The sequence below is a fragment of the Castor canadensis genome, chromosome 2, assembly GCF_047511655.1.
Source record: "Castor canadensis chromosome 2, mCasCan1.hap1v2, whole genome shotgun sequence".
NCBI classification, from domain to species: Eukaryota; Metazoa; Chordata; class Mammalia; order Rodentia; family Castoridae; genus Castor; species Castor canadensis.
This window is the reverse complement of record NC_133387.1, coordinates 135,113,737-135,137,085: the sequence shown is the minus strand read 5'-3', so window position 1 is coordinate 135,137,085 and position 23,349 is coordinate 135,113,737. Positions and strand designations below refer to the sequence as shown.

Genomic DNA, 23,349 nt, shown 5'->3' with positions numbered 1-23,349 from the left:
GGAGAAAGATAGGGCCCACACACTTCCAAATAACCAAGCACTTTAGAAAGCATGCAGTGTCCTTAGATAATTCCACAGCTGTTACGCAATTCCAGAAGGAGGAATGGTTCTATCAAGATGATAGCTTCAAAAGTGTCATTTAAATCTCCAAAATGTTATAAGCCCACCAGACTCTATATAGCTTGACCACACGGATAAAGATAAGAAGTTGCCTTCCTGAAATCACTACATCTCAATACTTGTCTAGAAGACACTGACAAGTCAGGTACAGTGCTACATGCCTATAGTCACAGTTACTATACTGTATACTGGCCTATACAGCCAAGACTCTTTCCCAAAAAAGACACACTGAACAATGAACAGACACTTAAACAATGAGAGCGAGGAATGTAAAACAGGTCATGTTAAGAGGAGGGTATTAGCAGGAGGGGGAGGTAAATGAAGAGTGTAAAGGAGGATGAATATGGTCGAGGTACTTCCTATACATGTATAAATAGGGAACACTGAAACCTGTTGAAATCATTTTAAGAAGGGGAGTGGGGACTGCCAGGCGTCAGTGGCTCATGCCTGTAATTTTAGCTACTGAGAGGCAGAGATCAGGAATATCGCAGCTCAAGGCCAGCTCGGGTAAATAGTTCATGAGACCCTATCATGAAAATACCCAACACAAAAAAAGGCCCAGAGGCATGGGTCAAGTGGTAGAGCCTAGCAAGTGTGATGCCCTGAGTTCCACCCCAGCACTGCAAAAACAGAAAAAAAAGGGGGCGGGGTGTGGGAAGAGGCAGAATAATGGAGAGGACGAACCAAACCCAGGTGTATTATATTTATGTATGGAAATGTCACAACAAAACACCCTGAATAACCATCATATACTAATAAAAACATTTAATTAAAAAAAGATACAGAGAAACTGATACAGAGACTACAGCATATGACATTTGGGGTGGAGAGTAAGGAAGTACTGCCTAGGAAAAATCATGTTCCAGTTTGAGTTAGGCCCCATTTAGTCACAATGGCAGGACACCCTCTTCATTTCCTCATAAAAAACAGTAAATAGATTGTTCTCTTTCTCTAAGGTCCTTTCTAGTACAGTGATTCTAAGTGTGTTGCAAGTTCATCACAAATGACAAAGCACTTATAGTCTGTTTATATTGTCACTTCCAATATATTTATTATCAGAAACTATTCACATGAAGAACAAATTATTAAAATGTCTTACACCCTATGTTTCAAATTAGAAACAGAAATTCAGAACTATAGCAATGTAAATTTTGTTAAATCAAAATAAGAATGCCAGAATCATAAAACATTCACATATTGAACCTAGAAAAAATATAATGGACTATTAAAACCAAATGATCATTTGAGAGAGAGACACAGAGAGAAAGAGAGAGAAAGAGAGAGAGAGAACATATGAAATATGTTTCAGTGACAATCATTCTGTAATGACTATTTACTCAGAAATTGTGAACATATTACAAGCTGGGGAAAAAGTCCAGCCCAAAGTCAAAAAAGAGAGCCAAAATTATTCTGAATTTCCTAAAGATACATGTTGTGGAAAGGAAGAATTCTTCCTCACTTTTCCCATTCCCAATCCCAAAGGGGAGCATTTAAACTACACACATATTTGATAATATTGTATAAAATGCCAATATATAAGGACAATTTAACTTAATATTTCCTCTTCATTTTGTTTTTTATAGCAGACATGTTAATTTCATCTTGAACATGATATGCCAAGTATCCTGAGCTTCCAGGAATGAAGTCATATAGCTCCCCAAGGAATTTCTTCATGGCATCAATTGATATATAACCTATACATATAAGAAAAAATATATATTTGAAATCCTATCATACTACTTCTTTTTTAGTGTCCTTGATTTATTAGAGCTAAGATTTTTAAGGGATATTTTTTAGAAAAGAAATAAAAGGAAGAAATAATACCAGTGAGAAGATTCTCCATGAAACCTGATGATCATTGAAGAACACTCTCCTTCCCTACTCCCTACAACCTCCTACATTTTAAAACACAGGTAGTTGATTAGCCACTTTAAATATTGGGAGTGTGATGTTCAGATTAGGGCTGTAACATAAAAGTACCTAGAACAAAGTAATTGGGAAAACTGGCTTAGAGGCTAACCACTTTGAAGTATCTCTCCAACGATCTACTAATAGTACAAACAGCTTCTCTGCCCTAGTAGAGTAGAGCAGGCAACACTTTACTGTACTACAAACACTGGGATAACAGTCTTTAGTGAAAAATTAATGAGAAAATCTATATTATTGCTTAGTCAACAAAGGTTACGGGTGTGAGTGATTCTGATGTCATTAATAATCTGAAATAGATATGAATATCAAAAAAGAAACCCTACCCAAATGGAGCCCTTAACTCATTGATTTTACGCAATAACTTGATAGGAATTGCTTACTATTTGAATGATTATATTTTAGGTGTTATGCAAATGTTTGTGGTTTATACAAAAATTTAAATCTACTGGTAGAGTGGTCTAGTAAGCACAAAGCCCTGAGTTCAACTCCCACTGACAAAAAAAATTGAAATCTAATTTAAAAGTAAACATTATGAAAAAATTCTAATAAAGCTCAAATATGATTGAATTTAGCACTATAATCAATAACAATAGGATATCTATGTATATAGTTTGTTTTCATAATAAAAAATGAATTCATATTTTAAAAATTAATGAATACAACCACATAAAATTGATTAGTATCTTTAAAAATATTTTAATAATGGTCATTTACTTTATTAGTGCGTTTGAAGCACCATTGCTATACTCCATATGAGTTCATGATCTTTGGCTAATGGCGTAGTATCTGTGTAAAATAAACTAGTGAAGAAAAATATTGTTTAGTTACTTGCACATGTACATTGAAGTTTCTAAAGATAAGCAAGGAAAGGAATAAAAAATCAGGTTAGTAAAAATATTCCTATAAGATTAAGTGTGATATTATAATATATATTGTTTGATTTTCATCCACAGTTCCTGGCTTATAATTCCCTCCCCAAAGCAGGCCATGAAAACTAGAATTTCTCTTCCCCAAAACAGGTCATAAAAATTCTAATTTTCCCCTGCCTTTCTGCCTTGGATCTGTCCATAAAGAAATTCTTTCATCTACACTTTCAGATGATAGGTCCTAATACTCTCCTCATTCTGGAAGGATACTGCCCCCTATTCTGGAGAAAGGAGTGCTGCACAGAGAGGCTAAGAAGAATGCTAGAGCAGTCAGGCCACCTAGTCTCTAACCAGTCTATTAGCATTTGACCATACTCTTTTTGTCCAATCACATTTCAACACATTTGTTTATTCTTCAGTTATGCCCTGGAATGAAGTCTCCATAAAAATTCAAAAGGATAGAGTTCAGAGAGCTTTCAGACTGCTGAGCACATGGAAGTACCTAGAAGGTGCACTCTCGGGGAGGGAATAGATGTTCCTCACCCCTTTTCCCATACCTCACCCTGTGCATCTCTTCATCCATATCCTTTGTAATAAACCAGTCAATAAAAGTAAACGTTTCCTTGAGTTCTGTGAGTGGCCCAAGGAGGGGGCTGGAGGAACCCCAGTTTATGTTTAGTCAGTTAGAAGTACAGATAAGAAATCTGGGGCTTGTAATTGGCATCTGAAGAGGGGGCTTCCTTGGGGACTGAGCCCTCGACCTGTAGGATCTGATGCCACCTCAGGGAGACAGTGTCAGAACTGAGTCAGATTAGATGATATCTAGCTGGTGACTACTTCAGAATTGATAGTTTGATTTGTGAGGAAACTCCCACATATGTGTCAGTGGCAATTGTGGCGTGAAAGCAGAAGTTTAAAAAAAAAAAGACATAAAGTGCATTACAGAGGCCATTTTCTATTGCTCAAATGAAAAAGAAGAAAAATAAACAAATCACTAGAAGAAATGAATAGAAGACATATGATAGCAGCCTTTTGGGAATTTATGGATTAATTGTCAGATGCAGTTTTGACACTGCTGAATAAGAAAATGGTGAATATACCAATTATTTTAATGCATTTTCATAAACATATACTTTTTAAATTGCTGTTTTAAAACTAATTTTAAATCCCTATTTTTAAAATAGTTATCAGTGACCTCACTGAATACTACACAGATCAAACTACCCAAATATCTACCTCGCTTAGAATTATCCAAATGCCAGTGGCCACTTTTCAATTGTTTTCCTTAGTTCTACCTTCTCAACTTCAGTTTCCTTATGTGGGGCACTCATGTAGGAAACTGTTTAGTATCCATAAATTACACATAAAGTTCATCTGTTAGGCCTGTGTGCATGCAAGTGCGCTAGGAACAAAAAAACAAAAAACTGATGTCAGAACAATAGACATAAGTTGAAACAGTCTCATTTAAACAGGTGTAACTGTTCACCCTACCTAAAGACCACAGTTATAGCAGAGAAAATGAGGCCCATCTTTAAGTCAATTCTGCAGGTAAATTTTTAACATATAAATGATGTTTCTCCCATTATCATAGATAATATAGGGGGCTCAACTTATTAGGCATTTAAAGTACACTAGTAGCTTTATTCTACACACTCTTCCTTTGTTTCTTACCTGGCTAGGTTTACTCTAAATTTTATTTTAAGTTACCTGTTACCATGTTGTTCACTGGATAGTTCTGAAGAGGGAAGTACATCTGCTTTTCTACAACTGGAGTCCTTATAAAATGCTTTTCTGTGCTGTAAAGTGAAACAAACCATTCCCCAAAAATCACATTTAATTCACATTAAATTTATATTACAAATGAGGACTTATTCTAGACTATCTACTAATTTAATGTCTCTTTGATTAGACTTTAGTCTTACTGGGTGACAAAGTTAACTGTAAGCCTCTTTTGTGCTAAGTAAGATAAGAGCCCACAGAAATATTTTTTATTTTCTTGGCCACTGCCACTTCACAAACCAAATATTCACAGCTAAACGTTTATTGAGCATGTAAGAAGCCCAGGTCATTTTTCTCAGTATCCCTGAAAGCACAATAATAATTCAATGATACTTTATTGTTAGATAAAATACATATACATGTAATCTTAAATATACCAAAGAGCCGGGTGCCAAGCACCAGGCTCACACCTGTAATCCTAGCTACTCAGGAGGCATTGATCAGGAAGATTGCAGTTCAAAGCCAGCCCTGGGCAAATAGTTCAAAAGACCCTATCTCAAAAATACCCAACACAAAATGGGTTGATAGAGTGGCTCAATGGTAGAGTACCTGCCTAGCAAGCATGAAGCCCTGAATTCAAACCCCAGTACTGTCAAAAAATATGTGTGTGTATATATAGAGATATACATATGTGTATACTAAAGAAAAGCATAGTAGATACTAGATAGCACTTTTGTATTCATAGTTCAAATACTTGAAACTCTAGTAACTAGTGCTTTCATACTTTACCATAACAAATGAAAAAACAATGTCTGGGAAAACTATGAAGTACAATAAGATTGCAAGGATTTCTGAGTTCAAAAAAGCTTGCCCAGCAAACATTCTATTTTCCAGCTGTACAAATAACAGCATTTACTACACTAAAACTACCTATAAACAGTAACTAACATAACTGTATCAAAATTATATAAAAATAAGAAGGGAAAATGACATCAGTAATAAAAAATGGAGTCATCTTTAAATTTATTATTTTCCTAAAATTACACTGAGGAAAAGAAAGGCTCTATTTTCATTTTTTCAATTAGATTTCTTTTTCTTTTTTTTTTTTTTTTTTGGCATTTTTTGTTGTTGTTGTTGTTTTGGGCTGCACTGGGGTTTGAACTCAGGCTTCATGCTAACTAGGCAGGCATTCTACCACTTGAGCCATTCTACCAGCTAGATTTCATTTAAATTCTCCCAAAAGAAACTATATATTAGTTAGTTAGAGGATAACTACAAAAAATAAAAATGGTGTTCTCAAAAAAGTTTGAAACTAAATCTACTTGTACACATGAAAAGGAATGTAAATTGGTTTGACCTCTACTGAAAGCAATTTGATAAGAGCTATCAAAGATACAAATATACCTACCTATTGACCTAGTAATTCCCTTCTAAGAAATTACCTTATAGATACATAAACAAAATAACCTTACAAGATTATTCACTGAAGCACCGCTTTTATTTATTTAATCATTTTGTGGTAGTAGAGTTCAAACTCAGGGCCTTATGCTTACTAGGCAGGCATTCTACCACTTAAGCCATTCCACCAGCCCTTTTTGGGTTGGGTGCTTTTTGATACAGGGTCTCATGAGCTGTTTGCCCAGCTCATTCGAAGGCTGGCTTCGAATCATGATGCTCCTGATCTCTGCCTCCTGAATAGCTAGGATTATAGGCATGAGCCACTGGCACCCCGCAGAAAGATACAAATTAAAACAAGATGCCATTTTCATCTACTAAATTAGCATAAACCTTCTTATTGATACTCAATACTTAATCTCAGGACTCAAGAGTGCTGAGTTTGGACTATCGGGAGGTTGAAGCAAGAGAATCAAAAGTTCAAGATCACCTTATGCTACACAGTGAGATCCTGTCTCCAAAAAAATGCACAATACTAGTACAGATGGGGTGAGACCAACACTGGTGGTAGTTTAAATTTGTACTTTTGTAAGAAGCAATTGGCAATATTCATCATGGTCTTAAAAATATTCATATCTCTTTATATCATAAATTTCACATCTAAGAATTTATGTGAAGAAATTATCTAAAAAGTAGAACAAAATTTATGTTTTAGCTTTATTTTATTTTTAACTGACAATTTTATTTGGTACAAAGTGAAAGAGCAAGATTTATTTTAAAGAGATGTTCATGAAGGTGTCATAAGAATAACAAATTATAAATAATTAAAATAAATAACAAAAGATAGCTAAACAAACAAGATGAAATATCATATGCAGCCATTCTAAATCATAATACAGAATAAGGTTTTTCAACATGAAGAACTGCCCACAGAATATTAAATATAGAATCAAGAGACAGACTAAAAGATGACCTCAACTTTGTATAATTGTATAAAACTGGAGAGAAACATGCTGGTGACTGTGGGATTGCTTCTAATTTAAATTTTTCTTTATTCTTTTCTACATTTCCCACTTTGACAAATAACATGCAATACATGTATGATAACTAAATTTTTTAAAAAACAATAAAAGCTCAGTAAGATGCTGGTTGCTCATATCTGTAATCCTACCTACTTTGGGATGTAATCCTAGCTACTTGGGAGACTGAGATTGGGAGGATCGAGGTTCAAGGTTAGCCCCAGCAAATAGTTTGTGAGGCCCCATCTCCAAAATAGCCAGAGCAAAAAGAGCTAGATGTGTGGCTCAAGGAATAGAGTGCTTTGCAAGTGTGAAACCCTGAGTTCAAACCCCAGTCTCACCTAAATAAATAAATAAAAGATCATGTAACTTCAAAAGATTTGGGGAAGATCTGGGGAAGGAAAAACAGCACAGTTAAGCAGCTACACTTCTCTTCAAGTTCAGTTCCAGTTCTTGAATAATACTGAGTAAATAATTTAGTTCTCTGAACATCTTTCCTCAGTTGTAAAATGGAGTTAATCCTATCTCATAGAGAATCAAAAACTGTGAACTGCTTAACTCACAACTATCTTGTACTTAGCAAGTACTCAAGAATAGATTACCAGTTAATAATAAGTGTTCAATCTCATTAGTCATATGCCAATAAAATAAATGCTCCATAGGTAGGTTCAGGGCATATTTTATTTATGTTCACCATACACCCTCTGGTGGTTCCATGAAGAAAAGACTAGGTAGACACCTACCTATGGTATAGTCACACACTTTGTCCTTTTTTCCCCTTTCTTCCTTCCTTCTCTCCTTCTCTTTCTCCCTCTCTCCCTTCCTTCCTTCCTTTTGTCTCCTTCTCTCTCTCTCTCTCTGTAATATAGCCCAGGATGGCCTTGAATTCACAATCCTCCTGTCTCAGCCTCCCAAGTGCTGAGACTACAGGCATGCACCAGGGTGCCCAGAATTTTGTTCATGTTTTGTTGTTATTGGATTGGACATATTTTTATCAGATTTGCAAGACTCCCTAAAAATTAAGAAAATTAGCCTTCAGGGGGAAAACTTAAAAAATTACATAAATTAAGCCATTAGTTTTCATAGGAAGAAAGAGTGCTATTTAGTCATTTTTATTTCAGCAACCAAATACCAGACTTCTGAATAACTAAATTTCCTATGAATATTTAAAAACAACAGAAGTAGAAATTATGGGATTAGGACTGAATCATGAGTAAGTCTGCCTTGATGAGAACCCTCATAGATTTGTCCTAACACAGTGGCAAATCCATGCTTATCTTTTAAAACTTAAGATAAAACAACATTACATACAATTTGGAAAGGATAAAGAAAATCACTTACAATTTTCAAATTACTACTAATATTTAGAGTAGTTCATATTTCAAATACGAATCGTAAAAATATTGTAACAAACTGTTTTAACATTCATAAAGTCCCTAGATCCTTTCTGCAAGGAAAGTACAACATAGTGGTTAAATGCAGGGGCCATCAAATTAGACTCACCCAGTCAAATACTACTTCTACCCCACTCAACAAAAGTTTGTATGATTTAGGGCAAATTAATTAATCTTCTTAATCCTAGATCTCTTTTTCTATAAATGGGAATGGTATCAATATCATAGAAAAATGGTGCTCAAAGATATCAACATTGAATAGTGACAAAGTATATAAATTTAATACCTTTTGGATAATTCTTTTTTATGCTCTGTTGCTAGTTCACTGTTTTCCCTAAGCGTCTTTATTTCATTTGATGTTACTTCACCATGCTGCAGATAGCAAAAGAAATCGCATTTTTAAAATTCAGCACAGTAATAATCTAATCAATAATTTTTAAAGGAAAATTAAATTGACAATATATGAATATAAATATATATATATATATCAAAAGTCATAAAAATGTTTATACTTTTAGATCCATCCAATCTAGTTTGGTAGGGAAACTTACAAACTTGTATACACACTCATATAACTATACTATATATTTCTTGTGATACATAAAGAAGACTAGAATTTCCTTTAAGATGGTCATATTACTTTTTATTCATAAAAAATAAGGAAACAGCCAGACACTGTGGTTTATGACAATAATCCTAGCACTTAAGAGATTGAGGTAGGAGGATCACTAGTTTGAGGCCAGTCTAGTTTGAGATACATAGCAAGACTCTGTCTCAAAAAAAAGAAAGAAAAGAAAAAGGAAACAAAGTGTTTATTTAAATTTTTTTGTTTTATTATTTATATGTGCATACAACGCTTGGGTTGTAATCTTGATTTAAGGATTCCTAAGCTTCCTGTGAGCTACAAATCAAAAAATATAAAAGAACCTGAACAAATTGTGGTTCCACTTCAAAGTGACAGTAAAGTATATAGCTGCGAAGTTGTGAAAGAACTAAAAGTATATTAAGCTTTTTCTAAAAGATTTTGTAAAAGTGACTCAGATACTGGTACCTGTCACATAATATATTTACCTAATATGTCACCAGGAAATTTTTATATTTAGGTAATAAATCTACTCCAAACAATAATAATGCTCCCTAAATTACTTCCCAGATTTAATCCTTGATACTCCCATTTGATAAAGTACCTTCTACTTATATGTTATTATAATTAGCTAATATTCAATATCGATCAGTACTTTGAAATGATTGACAAAATCCTTTATTACATAATGGTACAATTTTTAGTCAATAGTACAAGCATGTTATACTAATGTTTTAGTAGAAAAAACATTGGGTTAGGTTGGAGCTAAGACAATTTGGTTCTACTTTGCAAATATTAGAACGAAGACAGGTCTTTTCCTTCTGTTTACCTCAGTTTTCAAATTTAAACTAAAGGATTAAATTAATGACCTTTAAGTTTCTTTTAAACTCTACAGTTCTGGCATACTTAATAATTTACCAAGTAATAACCATTCATTATCACTCATGTCCCTTGAAAACATTGTGACAAGTCAAAGATTAGCTATTTTCATCCTTCATGCAATAAATTATTAACTCTTAGCCAAAGATACTGAAAGAATTATTATTTTCAATGATGATACTCTGAGAAATAAAAACAAAGAAACAAATACAAAATATATCAATAATTGCTTGGCTTTGAACACAGCACAAAGATTTTTCTCCCTAACTTTTTAATGTGAAAAATTTAAACACATTGAAAAGTATAAAAATAGTACAATAAATACTACATATATCTCTCATTTAGATTTACATTTTTGCCACCTCAAGTACCCACTCTTTAGTTTTGTTGGACCATTTGAAAACTAGTATGTCATGACATTTCCATTCCTTGATACCTAGCATGAATTTTCTTTAAAAAACACATTATTTAGGCTTGGGGTTGTGGTTCAAGTGGTAGAGCATCTGCCTAGCAATAACAAGTGCAACGTGCTGAGTTCAAACCCTAGCACTGCCAAAAAAATTTATAGTACAGTTATCACCATAAGAAAATTAACATTAATTCACTATCACTTAATATATAACCCATCAAAAATTTTTCCCAAATGTCCTCAAAATGTCTTTTATATCTTTTTTGTTGTTTTAAAAATACAGAATTCAACCAAGTTTCATATATCATATTTGGTTGTTATGTCTCAAGCTACAAGTCCTCTTTCCTTTTTTTATTTTAATGACATTGATATGCAGCATTAAGGCCAGTTAGCTAACTTGTGGTATAATCCATAATCTGCATTTATCTGATTAACTCATATTTAGGGTCAGGTTAAATATCTTAAACAAGAATATTATGTAAATAAAAAAGAAAACAAACAAAAAGAATGTTACATAAATAATATTGTATACTTATTACACGCCATTGGACTGAACATAATGAGAGGTTATTCCAATGTTGATCAGTTGGTTAAAGTGGTGTTTTCCAAGTCTGTCCATTTGTAAAGATATATTGGTTGTCTTTGTAATTAATAAGTAATACGTGATTGATAATTTGAGATCATGGTTTGAGCATCTATTAATGGCCCTTGCCTAAATCAATTATTATACTGGGGATTTTTCTATCCTATCATGATTCCTATAATGTAAAGTCTTCTTTATCCCACCTCTCTCTCTCTCTCTCTCTCTCTCTTTCTCGGTATTAGGAATTGAACCACCTTTCCTTCTTTTCTTCCTTCCATTCTTTCTTTTTCTTCTTTCTTTCTGCTTTTGGATTATCACTATGAACTAATGGATTCTTTTTTATTTAAGGTATCATAATCTATTACTGTCATTATTTTTGATGCTAAAATTAGCCACATTTGGCTATTGCATAAAGATTTTTGAAGTCAAAAGTATAGGTAAATTTGACCAAGATGACAAAAACTAGCAAGCATATTGTATACATTTATTGAGGAGTGTTACTCAAAACATTTAAGAAACTATATACCATAGGAATCAAGGATCTTTAATAGCATAAAAGTACTGGTAAATACCATGTAGCTATTATTATTACTACTGAGGAAAAAATTTAAGTTTCTTATGTGAATAGTCTCATTTATATAAAAATATCTGTTTTACCAATGTACTACTGTAAAAACAATGTCAAACCAGAAGATATTCAATACAGTATGTCCTTTAAATTCCCTAGTCTGGCTCATTAGTGCTAACAGGTCACAAGAAAACTTTTTGGTTTTTGGTGGGATCAGAGTTTGAACTCAGGGCTTCTAGCTTGTAAAACATGCTCTACTGCTTGAGCCACACACACCTCTAGTCCATTTTGCTATGGTTATTTTTTAGAGGAAGTCATGGGGGCCTGGGTATAGTAAACATTTTTAAGATTATATTGCTTTCAGAAAATTTTTAAAGTTAGGTTCTAATCAAGTATTTTAATTTATTCTTACCTTTTCTATCAGAAAATGTTGGTCTTGTTCCCAAATAAAACTACCAATTCTTCTTCTTATCTCTGTGGTGAGAAAAACAAATCCAATACTTTTTTTTAACAAGTATGGGCTTTTGCATGACATCTGAAATTTCTAGGCCTGTCTTATTCCACTTGAATCAAATTTACCTCTGAAAGTCTGGAGATGTGGCTCAAGAGATAAAGCACCTGCTTTGCAAGCATGAAGTCCTGAGTTCAAACCCCAGTACCACCAAAAAAAAACCTAAACTAAAACCAGGAAAAAAAAAACCCTAACACACTTGCTAAAAACACAAACTTCTACTGAAATAGACACTGAGTAGGAGCTAAGAATTTGTATTTCTAACAAACTCCCAGTTATTCCAATATATTATAAGATCATAGTACATTTTTCTATTATTTTTTAGTTTTTTGTTTGCTTGTTTTTATTTTATTTTTTTTATTTTGGCAGTAATGGAGCGTGAACTCAGGAAGCCTTGTACTTGCCATGCCTTCAGCCCTAGGCGAAATATTAATGAAGAGGAAAATTATCTAGTCACAATAACAATTATAAAACTGATGAATTTATAAAGCAGAGGTTCTCAAGAATTAATTTCTTTGCTAAAAAGAAGATAAATATGTCAAATGACTCTCATCATTCTAACTTCAGATCTCAAGTTTCCACACTAGCCCACTAGAAGACAAAATGGATAGCATTACTTTAGACCTTTGCTGTCCAATATGGTAGCAATTAGCTAAGTATAGGAACTGAGCACTTTAAAAGGATGACTAGCCAGGCAGTGGTGGCTCACACCTGTAATCCTAGCTACTCAGGAGGCAGAGGTCAGGAGGATCATGGTTTGAGGTCAGCCCAGGAAAATAGAGAAACCCTATCTAGAAAAAAACTCATCACAAAAAAAAGGCTGGTGAAGCAGCTCAAGGTATAGGCCCTGAGTTCAAACCCCAGTACCACAAAAAAAAAAAAAAAAAAGATGGCTAGTACAAAATGGATGTACTTTTAAGTGTAAAATAAACACTGGATTTTGAATATTTAGTATCAAAAAAGGATATAAAATATCTCAATTTCATAGATTATACATTGAAATGATAACAATTTGGATATATTAGATTAAAATGTGTTCTTAAACTTAATTTTGCCTATTTTTTGGTGGTATGTGAGTTTGAACTCAGGGACTCACTCTTCTTAGGCAAGCACTCTACCACTTGAGCCACTTCACCAGCCCTACACTTTATTTTTAAAAGGAGCATGTTTCAGTTGGGCACTGGTGGCTCATGTCTGTAATCTCAGCCACTTGGGAGGCTAATATTGGGAGGATTACAGTTCAAGACCAGCCAGGGAAAGTAGTTCTCCAAAACAGAGTAAAAAGGGCCAGATGGGATGTGTGGCTCAAGTGGTGGAACCCCTGTTTTGCAAGCATGAAGCCCAGAGTTTAAACTATAGTCTAACCCAAAAAAAGAAAAACAAAGAAAGGAATATGCCTCATTTTAAAGTTGTTTTTTTTTTTTCAAAATTTAAGCTGGAAGCCTATAGTTCAATTCTGTAATCCTAGCTCCTTGAGAAGCTGAGATTGGGAGGATCATGATTCAAGGCCAGCCAGGCAAAACAAGGAAACTCCATCTAAATGGAAAAAAGCTGGGTGTGGTGGCATGCCTATCATCTCAGGAACAACAGTGGGAAGTGTAAACCAAGAGGATCACAAAAAGCAAGACTTTATCTCCAAAATAACCACAGTAAAAAAGGCCAGTACCACCAAAAACTTTGTTTAAATACATGTTAATATAAGATGCTACATTCAAAGTGATCATTTAAAATCAGATCAGGATATATCCAAAGGAATGTGACACAGGTTACTCCAAAGGCACCTGCACACTCATGTTTATTGCAGCACTATTCACAATAGCCAAGTTATGGAAACAACCAAGATGCCCCACTACTGACAAATGGATCAAGAAAATGTGGTATTTATACACAATGGAATTTTACTCAGCCATGAAGAAAAACGAAATCTTATCACTTGCAAGAAAATAGATGGAACTGGAAAACATCATTCTGATCGAGATTAGCCAGACTCAGAAGGCCAAAAATCGTATGTTCTCCCTCACATGTGGTCTTTAGATCTAGGGCAAATACAGCAATGTTGTAAGACTTGGGTTACATGACAAGGGGAAAACCTATACAGGAGGTATGGGGTTAGATAGAAAACCCAAAACATGAAAGCATTTGATGTCCCCACTCCAGAGGAATTAATACAGAAACCTTACAGCAACAGAGGTCAATACGAGAAAGGGATCAGGAACCAGTGTAAAGATCAGTTAGAGATGAATCAACCTGGGTTGTAACACATTTGTACATGAAAGCAATGCTAAGAATCTCTCTGTATAGCTGTCCTTATCTCAACTAGCAAAAATGCTATGTCTTTCTTATTATTGCTTATTTCTACTTCTCAACAGAACTGGAGAAAAGCACAGACAGGTTCTGCCTGGAAGGGAAGGAGGAGAAAGGGAGAGAGTGGGTGTGGGGGCAGAAGGGAGAAATGACCCAAACAATGTATGCACATGTGAATAAATGAATAATAAAAAATAAAATAAAACCAGATCAGATAGTTATTCTACAATATAAACTTACTTATTTTTGCAGTACTGGGGCCTGAACTCAGGGCTTTCACCTTGAGCCACTCCACCAGCTCTATTTTTGTGAAGGGTTTTTCATGAGCCATTAGCACCCAGATAAATAATTTATTTCCTTGACTAAAAATATTTTCCGTCTCTATCTTTTTAAAAACTTTTTTAATCTACTTGTTTATTTTGTTGGTAGTACTGGGGTTTGAACCCAGAGTGTCATGCTTGCTAGGCAGGCGCTCTACCACTTGAGCCACTCCGCCAGCCCACTATAAACTTCTTGAAGGTGGGTATTCACAAATTGGCACAAATGTATTTTGAATAGAGTTGAGACCAGACTGTATGTATCCAAAAAAAAGTATTGAATAAATTAATTTTCTCATCTAGTCATTAATTTGTATAACCTCTTAAAATAATTTAATAAGTTATAACTAAGTTCTGCTGATACATCAATTATGGAAGAAACCAATCTTATTATCAGTCACTACACTACAATCAATATATTACCTCATTTTATCCTAAAAACAACTTGGAAGACACTTAATAACTCACTAAAGATTACAAAACATAACAAGTATTGGATCCTAGCTGGATAAGATTACATCTGTCTTATTCACCATTAAATTCCTAGCATCTAGATTAGAACCTGGCATACAGAAAGAGTATAATGAATGTGTGAATGAATAAACAAAGCCAGGATAGACACTCAAGGTAATCTGACCCAAAGTCCTTGCTTTATCAAATTAAGCAAAACTTAAATTCTGGTTGAGAACAAAAGTTTGTAATAAAATTGGATTTGGATATCTAACAAGGATTAGCTGAATCTGGCAAACTGAGATTGGTTGGTCGATCTTTACTAACCGTTTTGCAGACAAGCAGGAGGAAGAATGAAATGACCTAAAGCCACAGAGCTTTTTATTTCAGCATTGGCTACTGTAGAGAGATAGCAGGCATGAAAAACTGTAGCATTATCTTCTATGTAATCAAGGCTCTGATAGATCCTAGGAGAAAAAACAGAAATCTTTTAGATTATGAAGTAAACAAGAGTGCATTCAACCTTTCAAAAGGAAGAATAAATAACTGGAAGTAGGGGACGGTTACATAATACACTTTTTGTTTTTTACACTTTTTGTTTTTTGCAGTACTAGGGCTTGAACTCAGTGTCTTCATTTTGAGCCACTACACCAATCTCACAAAAGTGATGGTGTTTTTTGAGATAAGGTCTTGTGAACTATTTGCCCAGGCTGGTTTCAAACTGCAATCCTCCTGATCTCTACCTCCTGATAGCTAGGATTACAGACGTGAGCCACTGGTGACCAGCAAGAATAAATTTATGGTACTTTTTTTTTTTGCAGTGCTGGGGATGCACTGGGGATGTTCAGGGCCTGAACATGATAGGCAAGCATTCTACCACTGAGCTACAAACCCAACTCAAGAATAAAAACTTTTGCCATAAGACATTCCTTAGTTCAGGAGTTTAAATCTAAAAATATCTGAGTTTCAGAGAGTTGGCAAATGATTATATGAATTTGAAAACTTGACCTAAAACACCAGTTAGCTGGACATCATCATAGATTGAAAACCAGCAGCCTATGAGTTATACTCACAGTCACTGTCATTAAGAGAGATCAATTAATTCTGAAGTAGGGAGTGGGTATACAACCAGGGATGCATTCACATACAGAAAACATCACTTCTAGACCTTTAAAAAAAAGTGAAAGGAATATGAATCTAGAAGAATAAAACATGCTGAAATCATTCTAAGAAGGGGTAGGGGTAGAGGGAGAACAATAGAGGAGGTAAATGCAATTAAGATATATTTTAAACACATATGTATATATCACATGTATCCCCATGTACAGCTATTATATGCTAATAAAATCATTTAAAAAATAAAGAAGCAAAGAGAACACTTAAAAAACAAACAAAAAGTTGAGATCGGAGAAAAAGCCATACATGAAGGTACAATAATCACAGTTCAAGTTCACTGAACTATGGGAGGCATGAGAAAAACGGGAAAATGAATCTTGGCTAGGCTCTAGCCAAGATCTAAATCAGGAGGGGAGAGAGATAGATAGAGTGATGATGGGCCATGAGCAGATCTGTTTTTAACATAATCTGAAGAGGAGGGTGAAGGGAAATGGCAGTGGGCAGATTCCAGGCAGAGCAATCTCTTAGAAAGTTACCATGACAATCTGAGCAGAGGGTAATTGTTAAGGTTCAACAATTAGCCTGACAGGTGGCTCACACCTGTAGTCCTCAACCCTGCGTGTTTCCAAGCTAACTCTATCACTCAAGAGGCACAGGAAGAAGGATCAGTCCTGTAGCCGGACAGGGCAAAAATACAAGATCCTAACTCAATAATAACCAACACAAAAAGGGATGGGGGCATGACTCAAGTGGTAGAGCGTTTGCCTAGCAAGTGGGAGACACTGAGTTCAAACCCCAGTGCTGGCAACACATAAACACATTAATTAATAAAATAGCAACAATTATGGAGTCCTGATCCATGGTATCTGGCCACCGACAGATTCATGAGAGGTAGAGTTTGATATTGAAAAGATGCTGTGAAGCTGGGCTTGGTGCACGGTGATCCCAGCATCGGGGATGCAGAAGCAAGTGGATGGTGAGTTCCAGGCCAGCCTGGGCTGAACAGCAAGACCCTGTCTCAGAGAAAACAAAAAGCAAACAAGGTGTTAGGAAGGGTTGAGGTGTGGGGGGCACAGGACTTGCTCAGGCATGGGGTGATCAGATTTGGGTTGGACATACTGAGTAGCAGAGGCCTACAAGGATCCGAGAGGAAAGACAGCGGGAAACACCTGCTGGGGTGGGAGGACCAGGTAGATGGCCAGGTCACTGCAGCAGAAAGGGAAGGTGAAAGGTGATCTATCCCGGCCCCATCTAGACCTGAAAACCTGCATGTCTCCAGTCTAACCCTATCCTATCACTATTTTTTTTTTTTTTAATAAGCGGACTGCAACTTCCATCCCTGATTCTGGGCGTGTGTGACCCTTGAGGCTCTGCAGGTGGCCCTTGGGTACCTCAGCGTGTCAGGGTGCGAGGCGTCACAGCTGAACAAGAAGTCCGCGGCCCGCGAATCGCTGATCGTCCCGCCTTCCGCCACTGTGGAGGCAAAAGAGCACAGGGTGGCCCGGCAGCACCCTGGGGCGGCAGCACCCGAGGGAAGAGGGGTGCTCCCCTCCCCGGATCATGCACCCTTTCTGCCGAGCCTCGTACCCCAGAACCGTCTCAAGTCCTGGCCGACGCTACCACAGAACCAGCCCCGCTGCCCTCGAAACATGGCGCCGCCTAGCGAGGACGCGAGGACGTCCTGGTGGGGGGGAAGAGCCTGGAGCTGAGCCGGATCAGTGATTGGTCCCAGGTCCGAGGCCGAGCTCGATGATTGGCTCCCAAGAGGAAAAGGCGGGAAAAGCCTCAGCCAAGGGGGAAGAGGATCGCAGAGGAGGAGGAAGGGGGCTTGAGCTAGGGGGTTTTCACCACAGGCATGGGAGCAAGCTTTGTAGCATCAAGTAATAAAGTGAAACTTTATCATTTGATCTACAAATGGTTCTCTTTGAATCACCAGAAAATGTAGACTTAAAAAAAAACCACGATGACATTACTAGACTTTAAAACAGTCATTTAATATGGTCAAATACCACCAGTGTTCAGATTGCCCATTTTCTGAAAATATCATGACCTTCTTTTACAGCTAACCTTCACCGCACCCCTTACATCATTTTTCTATTTTCTGGGCTCCCTTTAATCCAAACTTTCTGTAACACTGTAGTTTTTTTTTTTTTTTTTAATGTCTGCGGGCTCTGTAGTCATGGTTCTTTTTTCATTTCTCATGCGGGTTGTTTGTGCCTCCTCTCGGTTTCGTAGTCTCATCAGAGGTTGGTCAATTTTATTAGCCTTGCATGCTTTTCTCACATTATAGGTTTTTCTTTTTGTGTCAGTTTCAGCGTTATATAATTTCCATCCGTTCTTGGTTTTAAATTGATGTGCTTTTTCTACTTTCTTAAAATAGTGAGATGATCATCTGCCTCTGGAAGGTTTAAAGACAGTTCTATTTTATAAAAATGGTAATATTCTATTTTTTTTGTGGTACTGGAATTTGAACTCAAGGCTTCTACAGGAGCTCTACCACTTGAGCCACTCCACCAGACCTTTTTTGTGTTGGGTTTTTTCCAAGACATGATCTTGAGAACTATTTGCCAGGGGCTGGCTGGCTTTAAACCATGGTCCTCCTGATCTCTGCCTCCTGAATAGCTAGGATTACAGGTGTGGACCACGTGCCTGGCATGGGAAGGATTTTTTTTTAGAAGTGAGACACAGCAAACATTAACCATGACAGAAAAGGTGGGTTTTTTTGTTTTTTGGGTTTTTTTTTTTTTTTTTTTTTTGCAGTACTGGACTTTGAACTCAGGGCCTTGTACTTGCTACACAGGTGCGCTACCATTTGAGCCATGCCTCCAGCCAGGAAAGATAAATTTGATTATATTAAACTTTTCTTCATCAAAGTTCTATAATTAAATTCATGAGTCACGAAGATGCCTGTAGCACGGATAACCAACAAAGGGTTGGTATCCAGAATATATAATTAACCCTATGAATCAATGAAAAAGTCAAACAACCCAATAGAAAAATATGCAAACACCTGAATATGTTTTTACAAAAAACAAAATACAGCCGAGAATGGCAGTGCAGGCATGTAATCCTAGCTACTCAGGAGGCAGAGCCAAGAGAATCAGGAGTTGGAGACCAACCCCAGGGAAATTTAGGGAGACAAGACCCTATCTCAAAAAAAAAAAAAAGGCTGAGGGTGTGGCTTATGTGGTAGAGTGCTTGCCTAACATTTCTAAGGTCCTGTGTTCAATACCCAGGAAAAAAAAAATTAAAAACCCACCAATGACTAAATTAAAAACTTCACCAATGAAGAGATGGCTTAACCACAATGACCGGGAAATGCTAACTAAAACTGCAATGAGATACTAGTATGTCCTCACCTTATCAGTAAAAATTGAATTGGCAAAGATAGAGTCATAGCATTCCCACTGCTAGTGAGAATGTAAACCTGCATGATCAATTTGACCAAGAATTCAGTATTGCTTATAAGATGTATATATCCTAGCTGGGTGCTGGTGGCTCATGCCTGTAATCCTAGCTACTTGGGAGGCTGAGATTGGGAGGATCGCAGTTTAAGGTCAGCCTGGCAAAGAGTTCGCTAGACCCCATCTCCAAAATAACCAGAGCAAAATGGACTGGAGGTGTGGCTCAAGTGATAGAGCACCTGCTTTGCAAGTGTGAAACCCTGAGTTCAAGCTCCAATCTGACCAAAACAAGCAAACAAAAGATGTGTGTATCCCACGACCCAGCCTTGGCCAGGTATATACCTAGATAAACTATTGCTCCCTTGTAATATACACATATTCATATCCAAGAATGTCTGTGGCAACTTTGGTGCCAAAGTAGCAGTAACAAAAGGAAAAAATGGAATCAGAACAGTAGACTGGGTATTAAAATTACTTTTATTTTTATACAGCAGTCCCCCTTATCTGTAGAGGGATATTTTCCAGCATCTCAATTGGATGTCAGAAACCAAGGTCAGTCCTGAACTCCCTACATGTTTTTTTTTTTCCTGTACATACATGAGTATTGCTAAAGTAGGCACAATAAGCTATTAATGACTAATAATCAAATAAAACAATTGTAAGGATATACTGTAATAAAAGTTGTATAAATATGTTTTCTGTCTCTCAACTGCCTTGAGGCAGAAAGTATATGTTGCAGACACACTGCTCTATGGCAGGTGGAATAGAGCAGGAGGGCATAGGATTTCATCAGAAATCCTACTACTCAGAACTGCAATTTTTTTGTAGTGCTTTGTCTCAAACACAAGGCCTCTCACATTCCAGATAGGCTTTCTACCACTAAAATACATCCCCAGCCTTCAAAATTGAGAGATTAAATTTTACGAATTGTTGATGTTTGGAATTTTTCCATTAATATTTTCAGACCACAGTTGACCATAGGTGACTGAAAGCATGGATAAAAGAATGACCACTTACATTGTAATTTTAAATTTTGAAAAAGCCAAGGAAGCCAGATGATGCTGGCTCACACTTAAAATCCTAGTTACTTGGGAGACTGAGATCAGGAGGATCAGGATTTGAGCCCAGCCTGAAGAAATAGTTCATGAGACCCCCATCTCCAAAATGACCAGAACAAAATGGACTGAGGTGTGGCTCAAGCACTAAGAGTGCCTGTTTTGCAATAGTGAAGCCCTGAGTTAAAACCCCAGGCCCACCAAAAAGAGGGGAAAAAAAAAAGCAAGCATAGATATACAGTATGATTCCATTTATTTTCAAGTTCAAAAAAAAAGAGGCAAAATTTAAAAAAAATTAGAGATACATGCATATTTAATATAGAAAAAATAAATAGTATATTTGTTGGAAAAACATATCTATGAAGTATTTTTAAAAAGATAGATATAAACCATATAATACTGAATACCTAAGGGCTGAGACAGGCACAGAGCAGCCTTCAAAGGTTTTGTTCCTGTTCTCTTTCCAAAGCAAGGTGGTCAGTCAATGAGTATGGCTTTTGTATTACTCTCTTAAAAACACTGTACATAAACATTACCAACACTCATTACTATATATTTTATAATGTAATTTTTAAAGTAATTAAGAAAGTATGTCAATTCAGGAGGATGTTTTTAAGTAGTTAAATATTTGAACTATCATTACCTATCTGAAAATTAATTTATCTCTTTAACCAGAAATACCTGATAATCTAATTTTACTGATTTTTTTCTTCTATTATCTAAGATATGTTATACAAATGTACAATGACATGCCACTGCTATTCTAAAAGTCCCTTTATTTCAAGAAAAGTGCAAGGCATTAATTTTCACCTCAGTGAATCCTAACACATTGATTGGAACCTATTTTGCACTCTGCATCATACAAGATGTTATTATTGTCATCTCTTATAGCCCAAGATACAATAATGTATAAGATAGCCCCAATCAAGCTTCTTGTGAATCCCATTCTGTTTTTAGCAGGGAAGTCCCATACTGATGGGTTTTTTGTTGCTGTTGTTTTGGGGTTTTTTAGCAGGACTGGGGTTTGAATTCAGGGCCTCATGTTTGCTAGGCAGGCGCTGTACTAGTTGAACCACTCTGCCAGCCCTCTTTTGTGTTGGTTATTTTCAAGATCGGGTCTCATGAAATGCTTGCCCAAGCTGGCCTTGAACCATAGTCCTCCTGATCTCTGCCTCCCAAGTAGCTGGGATTATAGACATGAGCCACTGGCACCTGGCCATGTTGATGTTTTGTAACTTATATACATTAGAAGGATTTATGCCTTTTAGGTATATTCTATGTAGAAAGATTGTTCAAATTATTCAGTACAGACTGGCCAATTATCTAGGACAACTGTGGGAAAATACTTTTGGGTCATCTTATGTTAAGACAAATGCTGGAAGGCTAAGATCGTATATGAGAGAAGTATTAACTCAAATACCTACAAATAGTGGAAAATATGTGTACACCTGTGGTCTGTCATTCCCCTTGTCATCTGAATAAAACATTTTTTTTTCTTTTCCTTTTTCTAAAAAAGTTTTCTGTTGATCTAATTAATATCTTATAAAATTTGTCCATTGTAAGTATAGTTTGTTAATTTGTAGTTTATATTATTATGCAACCATTACCATACAAACATTAATTTTAAGATGTTATTTTCCAAATTTAGATTAGAATTTTTTTCATACCTACTCATGCTTTACTATCTCCAACTTAATCTCAGTTTTCCCTTAGAATATGTGTGAATACCGGCACACATACTCTCTGAACTCTGTAGCACTTGTGGTCTATCTCCAGACAGACTTTAGATATCAGTTACCTGGAATTCTTAAGAGATAGCAACCAGGCCCTCTTCTGTCCCACAAACTCTTTGTCAGGCAACTTTCAGATTCTTTACCACACTGCCAAAAATCTTACCATTAAAAATGTTTACTTACTGAATATGGACTGTAAAAAAAGTTGTACCAATGTTCAATTTTCTGAATTTGGTAATTTAGTGCTATGATTATGTAAGAGATTATGTGGTTTGGCAAAAATAACAGTAACAGTTACGCTGTATACAAGTATATATGTATATATATATACACACACATACACACACACGGACGTGGGGGGAGTGTAGAGGAGGGAGTATAAGAAAATGAGTCACAATGTTAACAATTGATGAATCTAGATGGAAAGTATACAGATAAGCAATAATTTTATAAATTTGACTTTTTTTTTTTTTTGGCAGTACTGGGGTTTTAGACTCAAGGCCCACAGATTGCTACGCACACTGTCTTCCACTTGAGCCTTCCCCACAGTCCCTTGGTTTTTGTTTGTTTGTTTGGTTTATATTTTTAAAGTAAGGTCTTGAGGACCATGTAGTCCAAACTGGCCTCCAATTCAGAATCCTCCTACTTCTGCCTCCTGAGTGCTGGCATTACAGGTGTGCCACCACCATGCCTGGCTAAAGTAAATTTTAAAGTAGCCTGTAATCATGTCCTGGCTATTCACACAAATCAGCAGTTGTGAATGTGTGCATGTTGTATATGACATCACAACATGAGTATCATCTATAGAATATGCATTATTTTTCCCATTAGGGCATAAAGGACAGCAGGCTTTTGCCCTACCCCTTCGAGAAAAAACAAAACAAAACTCTATGCTTATTGTAATTTTAGAGTGTCAATGATGTAGGTCCTAAAAAGTTTCCCCAAAACAGTCAGCTATAGAGAACAAAAAAAAAAAAAAAAAAGAAACAGGGACA

The 23,349-nt window shown here is 36.0% G+C and overlaps 1 protein-coding gene across 1 annotated transcript; it reads right to left on the bottom strand.

Annotated features, from left to right (window-relative positions):
- Positions 1-709: 709 nt before the first annotated feature.
- Positions 710-17,881, bottom strand: Terb2 (telomere repeat binding bouquet formation protein 2). The gene is made up of 7 exons (XM_074065867.1): positions 17,750-17,881; positions 17,554-17,635; positions 15,374-15,513; positions 11,877-11,938; positions 8,729-8,814; positions 4,623-4,711; positions 710-1,814 (listed from the first exon to the last, which is right to left on the bottom strand). The coding sequence occupies exons 1-7, from the start codon at positions 17,811-17,813 to the stop codon at positions 1,672-1,674; spliced, it is 666 nt and encodes a 221-aa protein (XP_073921968.1). The 5' UTR covers positions 17,814-17,881; the 3' UTR covers positions 710-1,671.
- Positions 17,882-23,349: the final 5,468 nt, after the last annotated feature.

Excerpts from the sequence above, each read along its gene's own strand:
- Terb2 (XM_074065867.1), bottom strand. The coding sequence starts at position 17,813 with ATGTTTCGAGGGCAGCGGGGCTGGTTCTGTGGTAGCGTCGGCCAGGAC. Across the intron at positions 17,636-17,749 it reads GGACTTGAGACGGTTCTGGG|TGGCGGAAGGCGGGACGATC; the intron begins GTACGAGGCTCG and ends TTGCCTCCACAG. Across the intron at positions 15,514-17,553 it reads TCGCACCCTGACACGCTGAG|GATCTATCAGAGCCTTGATT; the intron begins GTACCCAAGGGC and ends TTTTTCTCCTAG.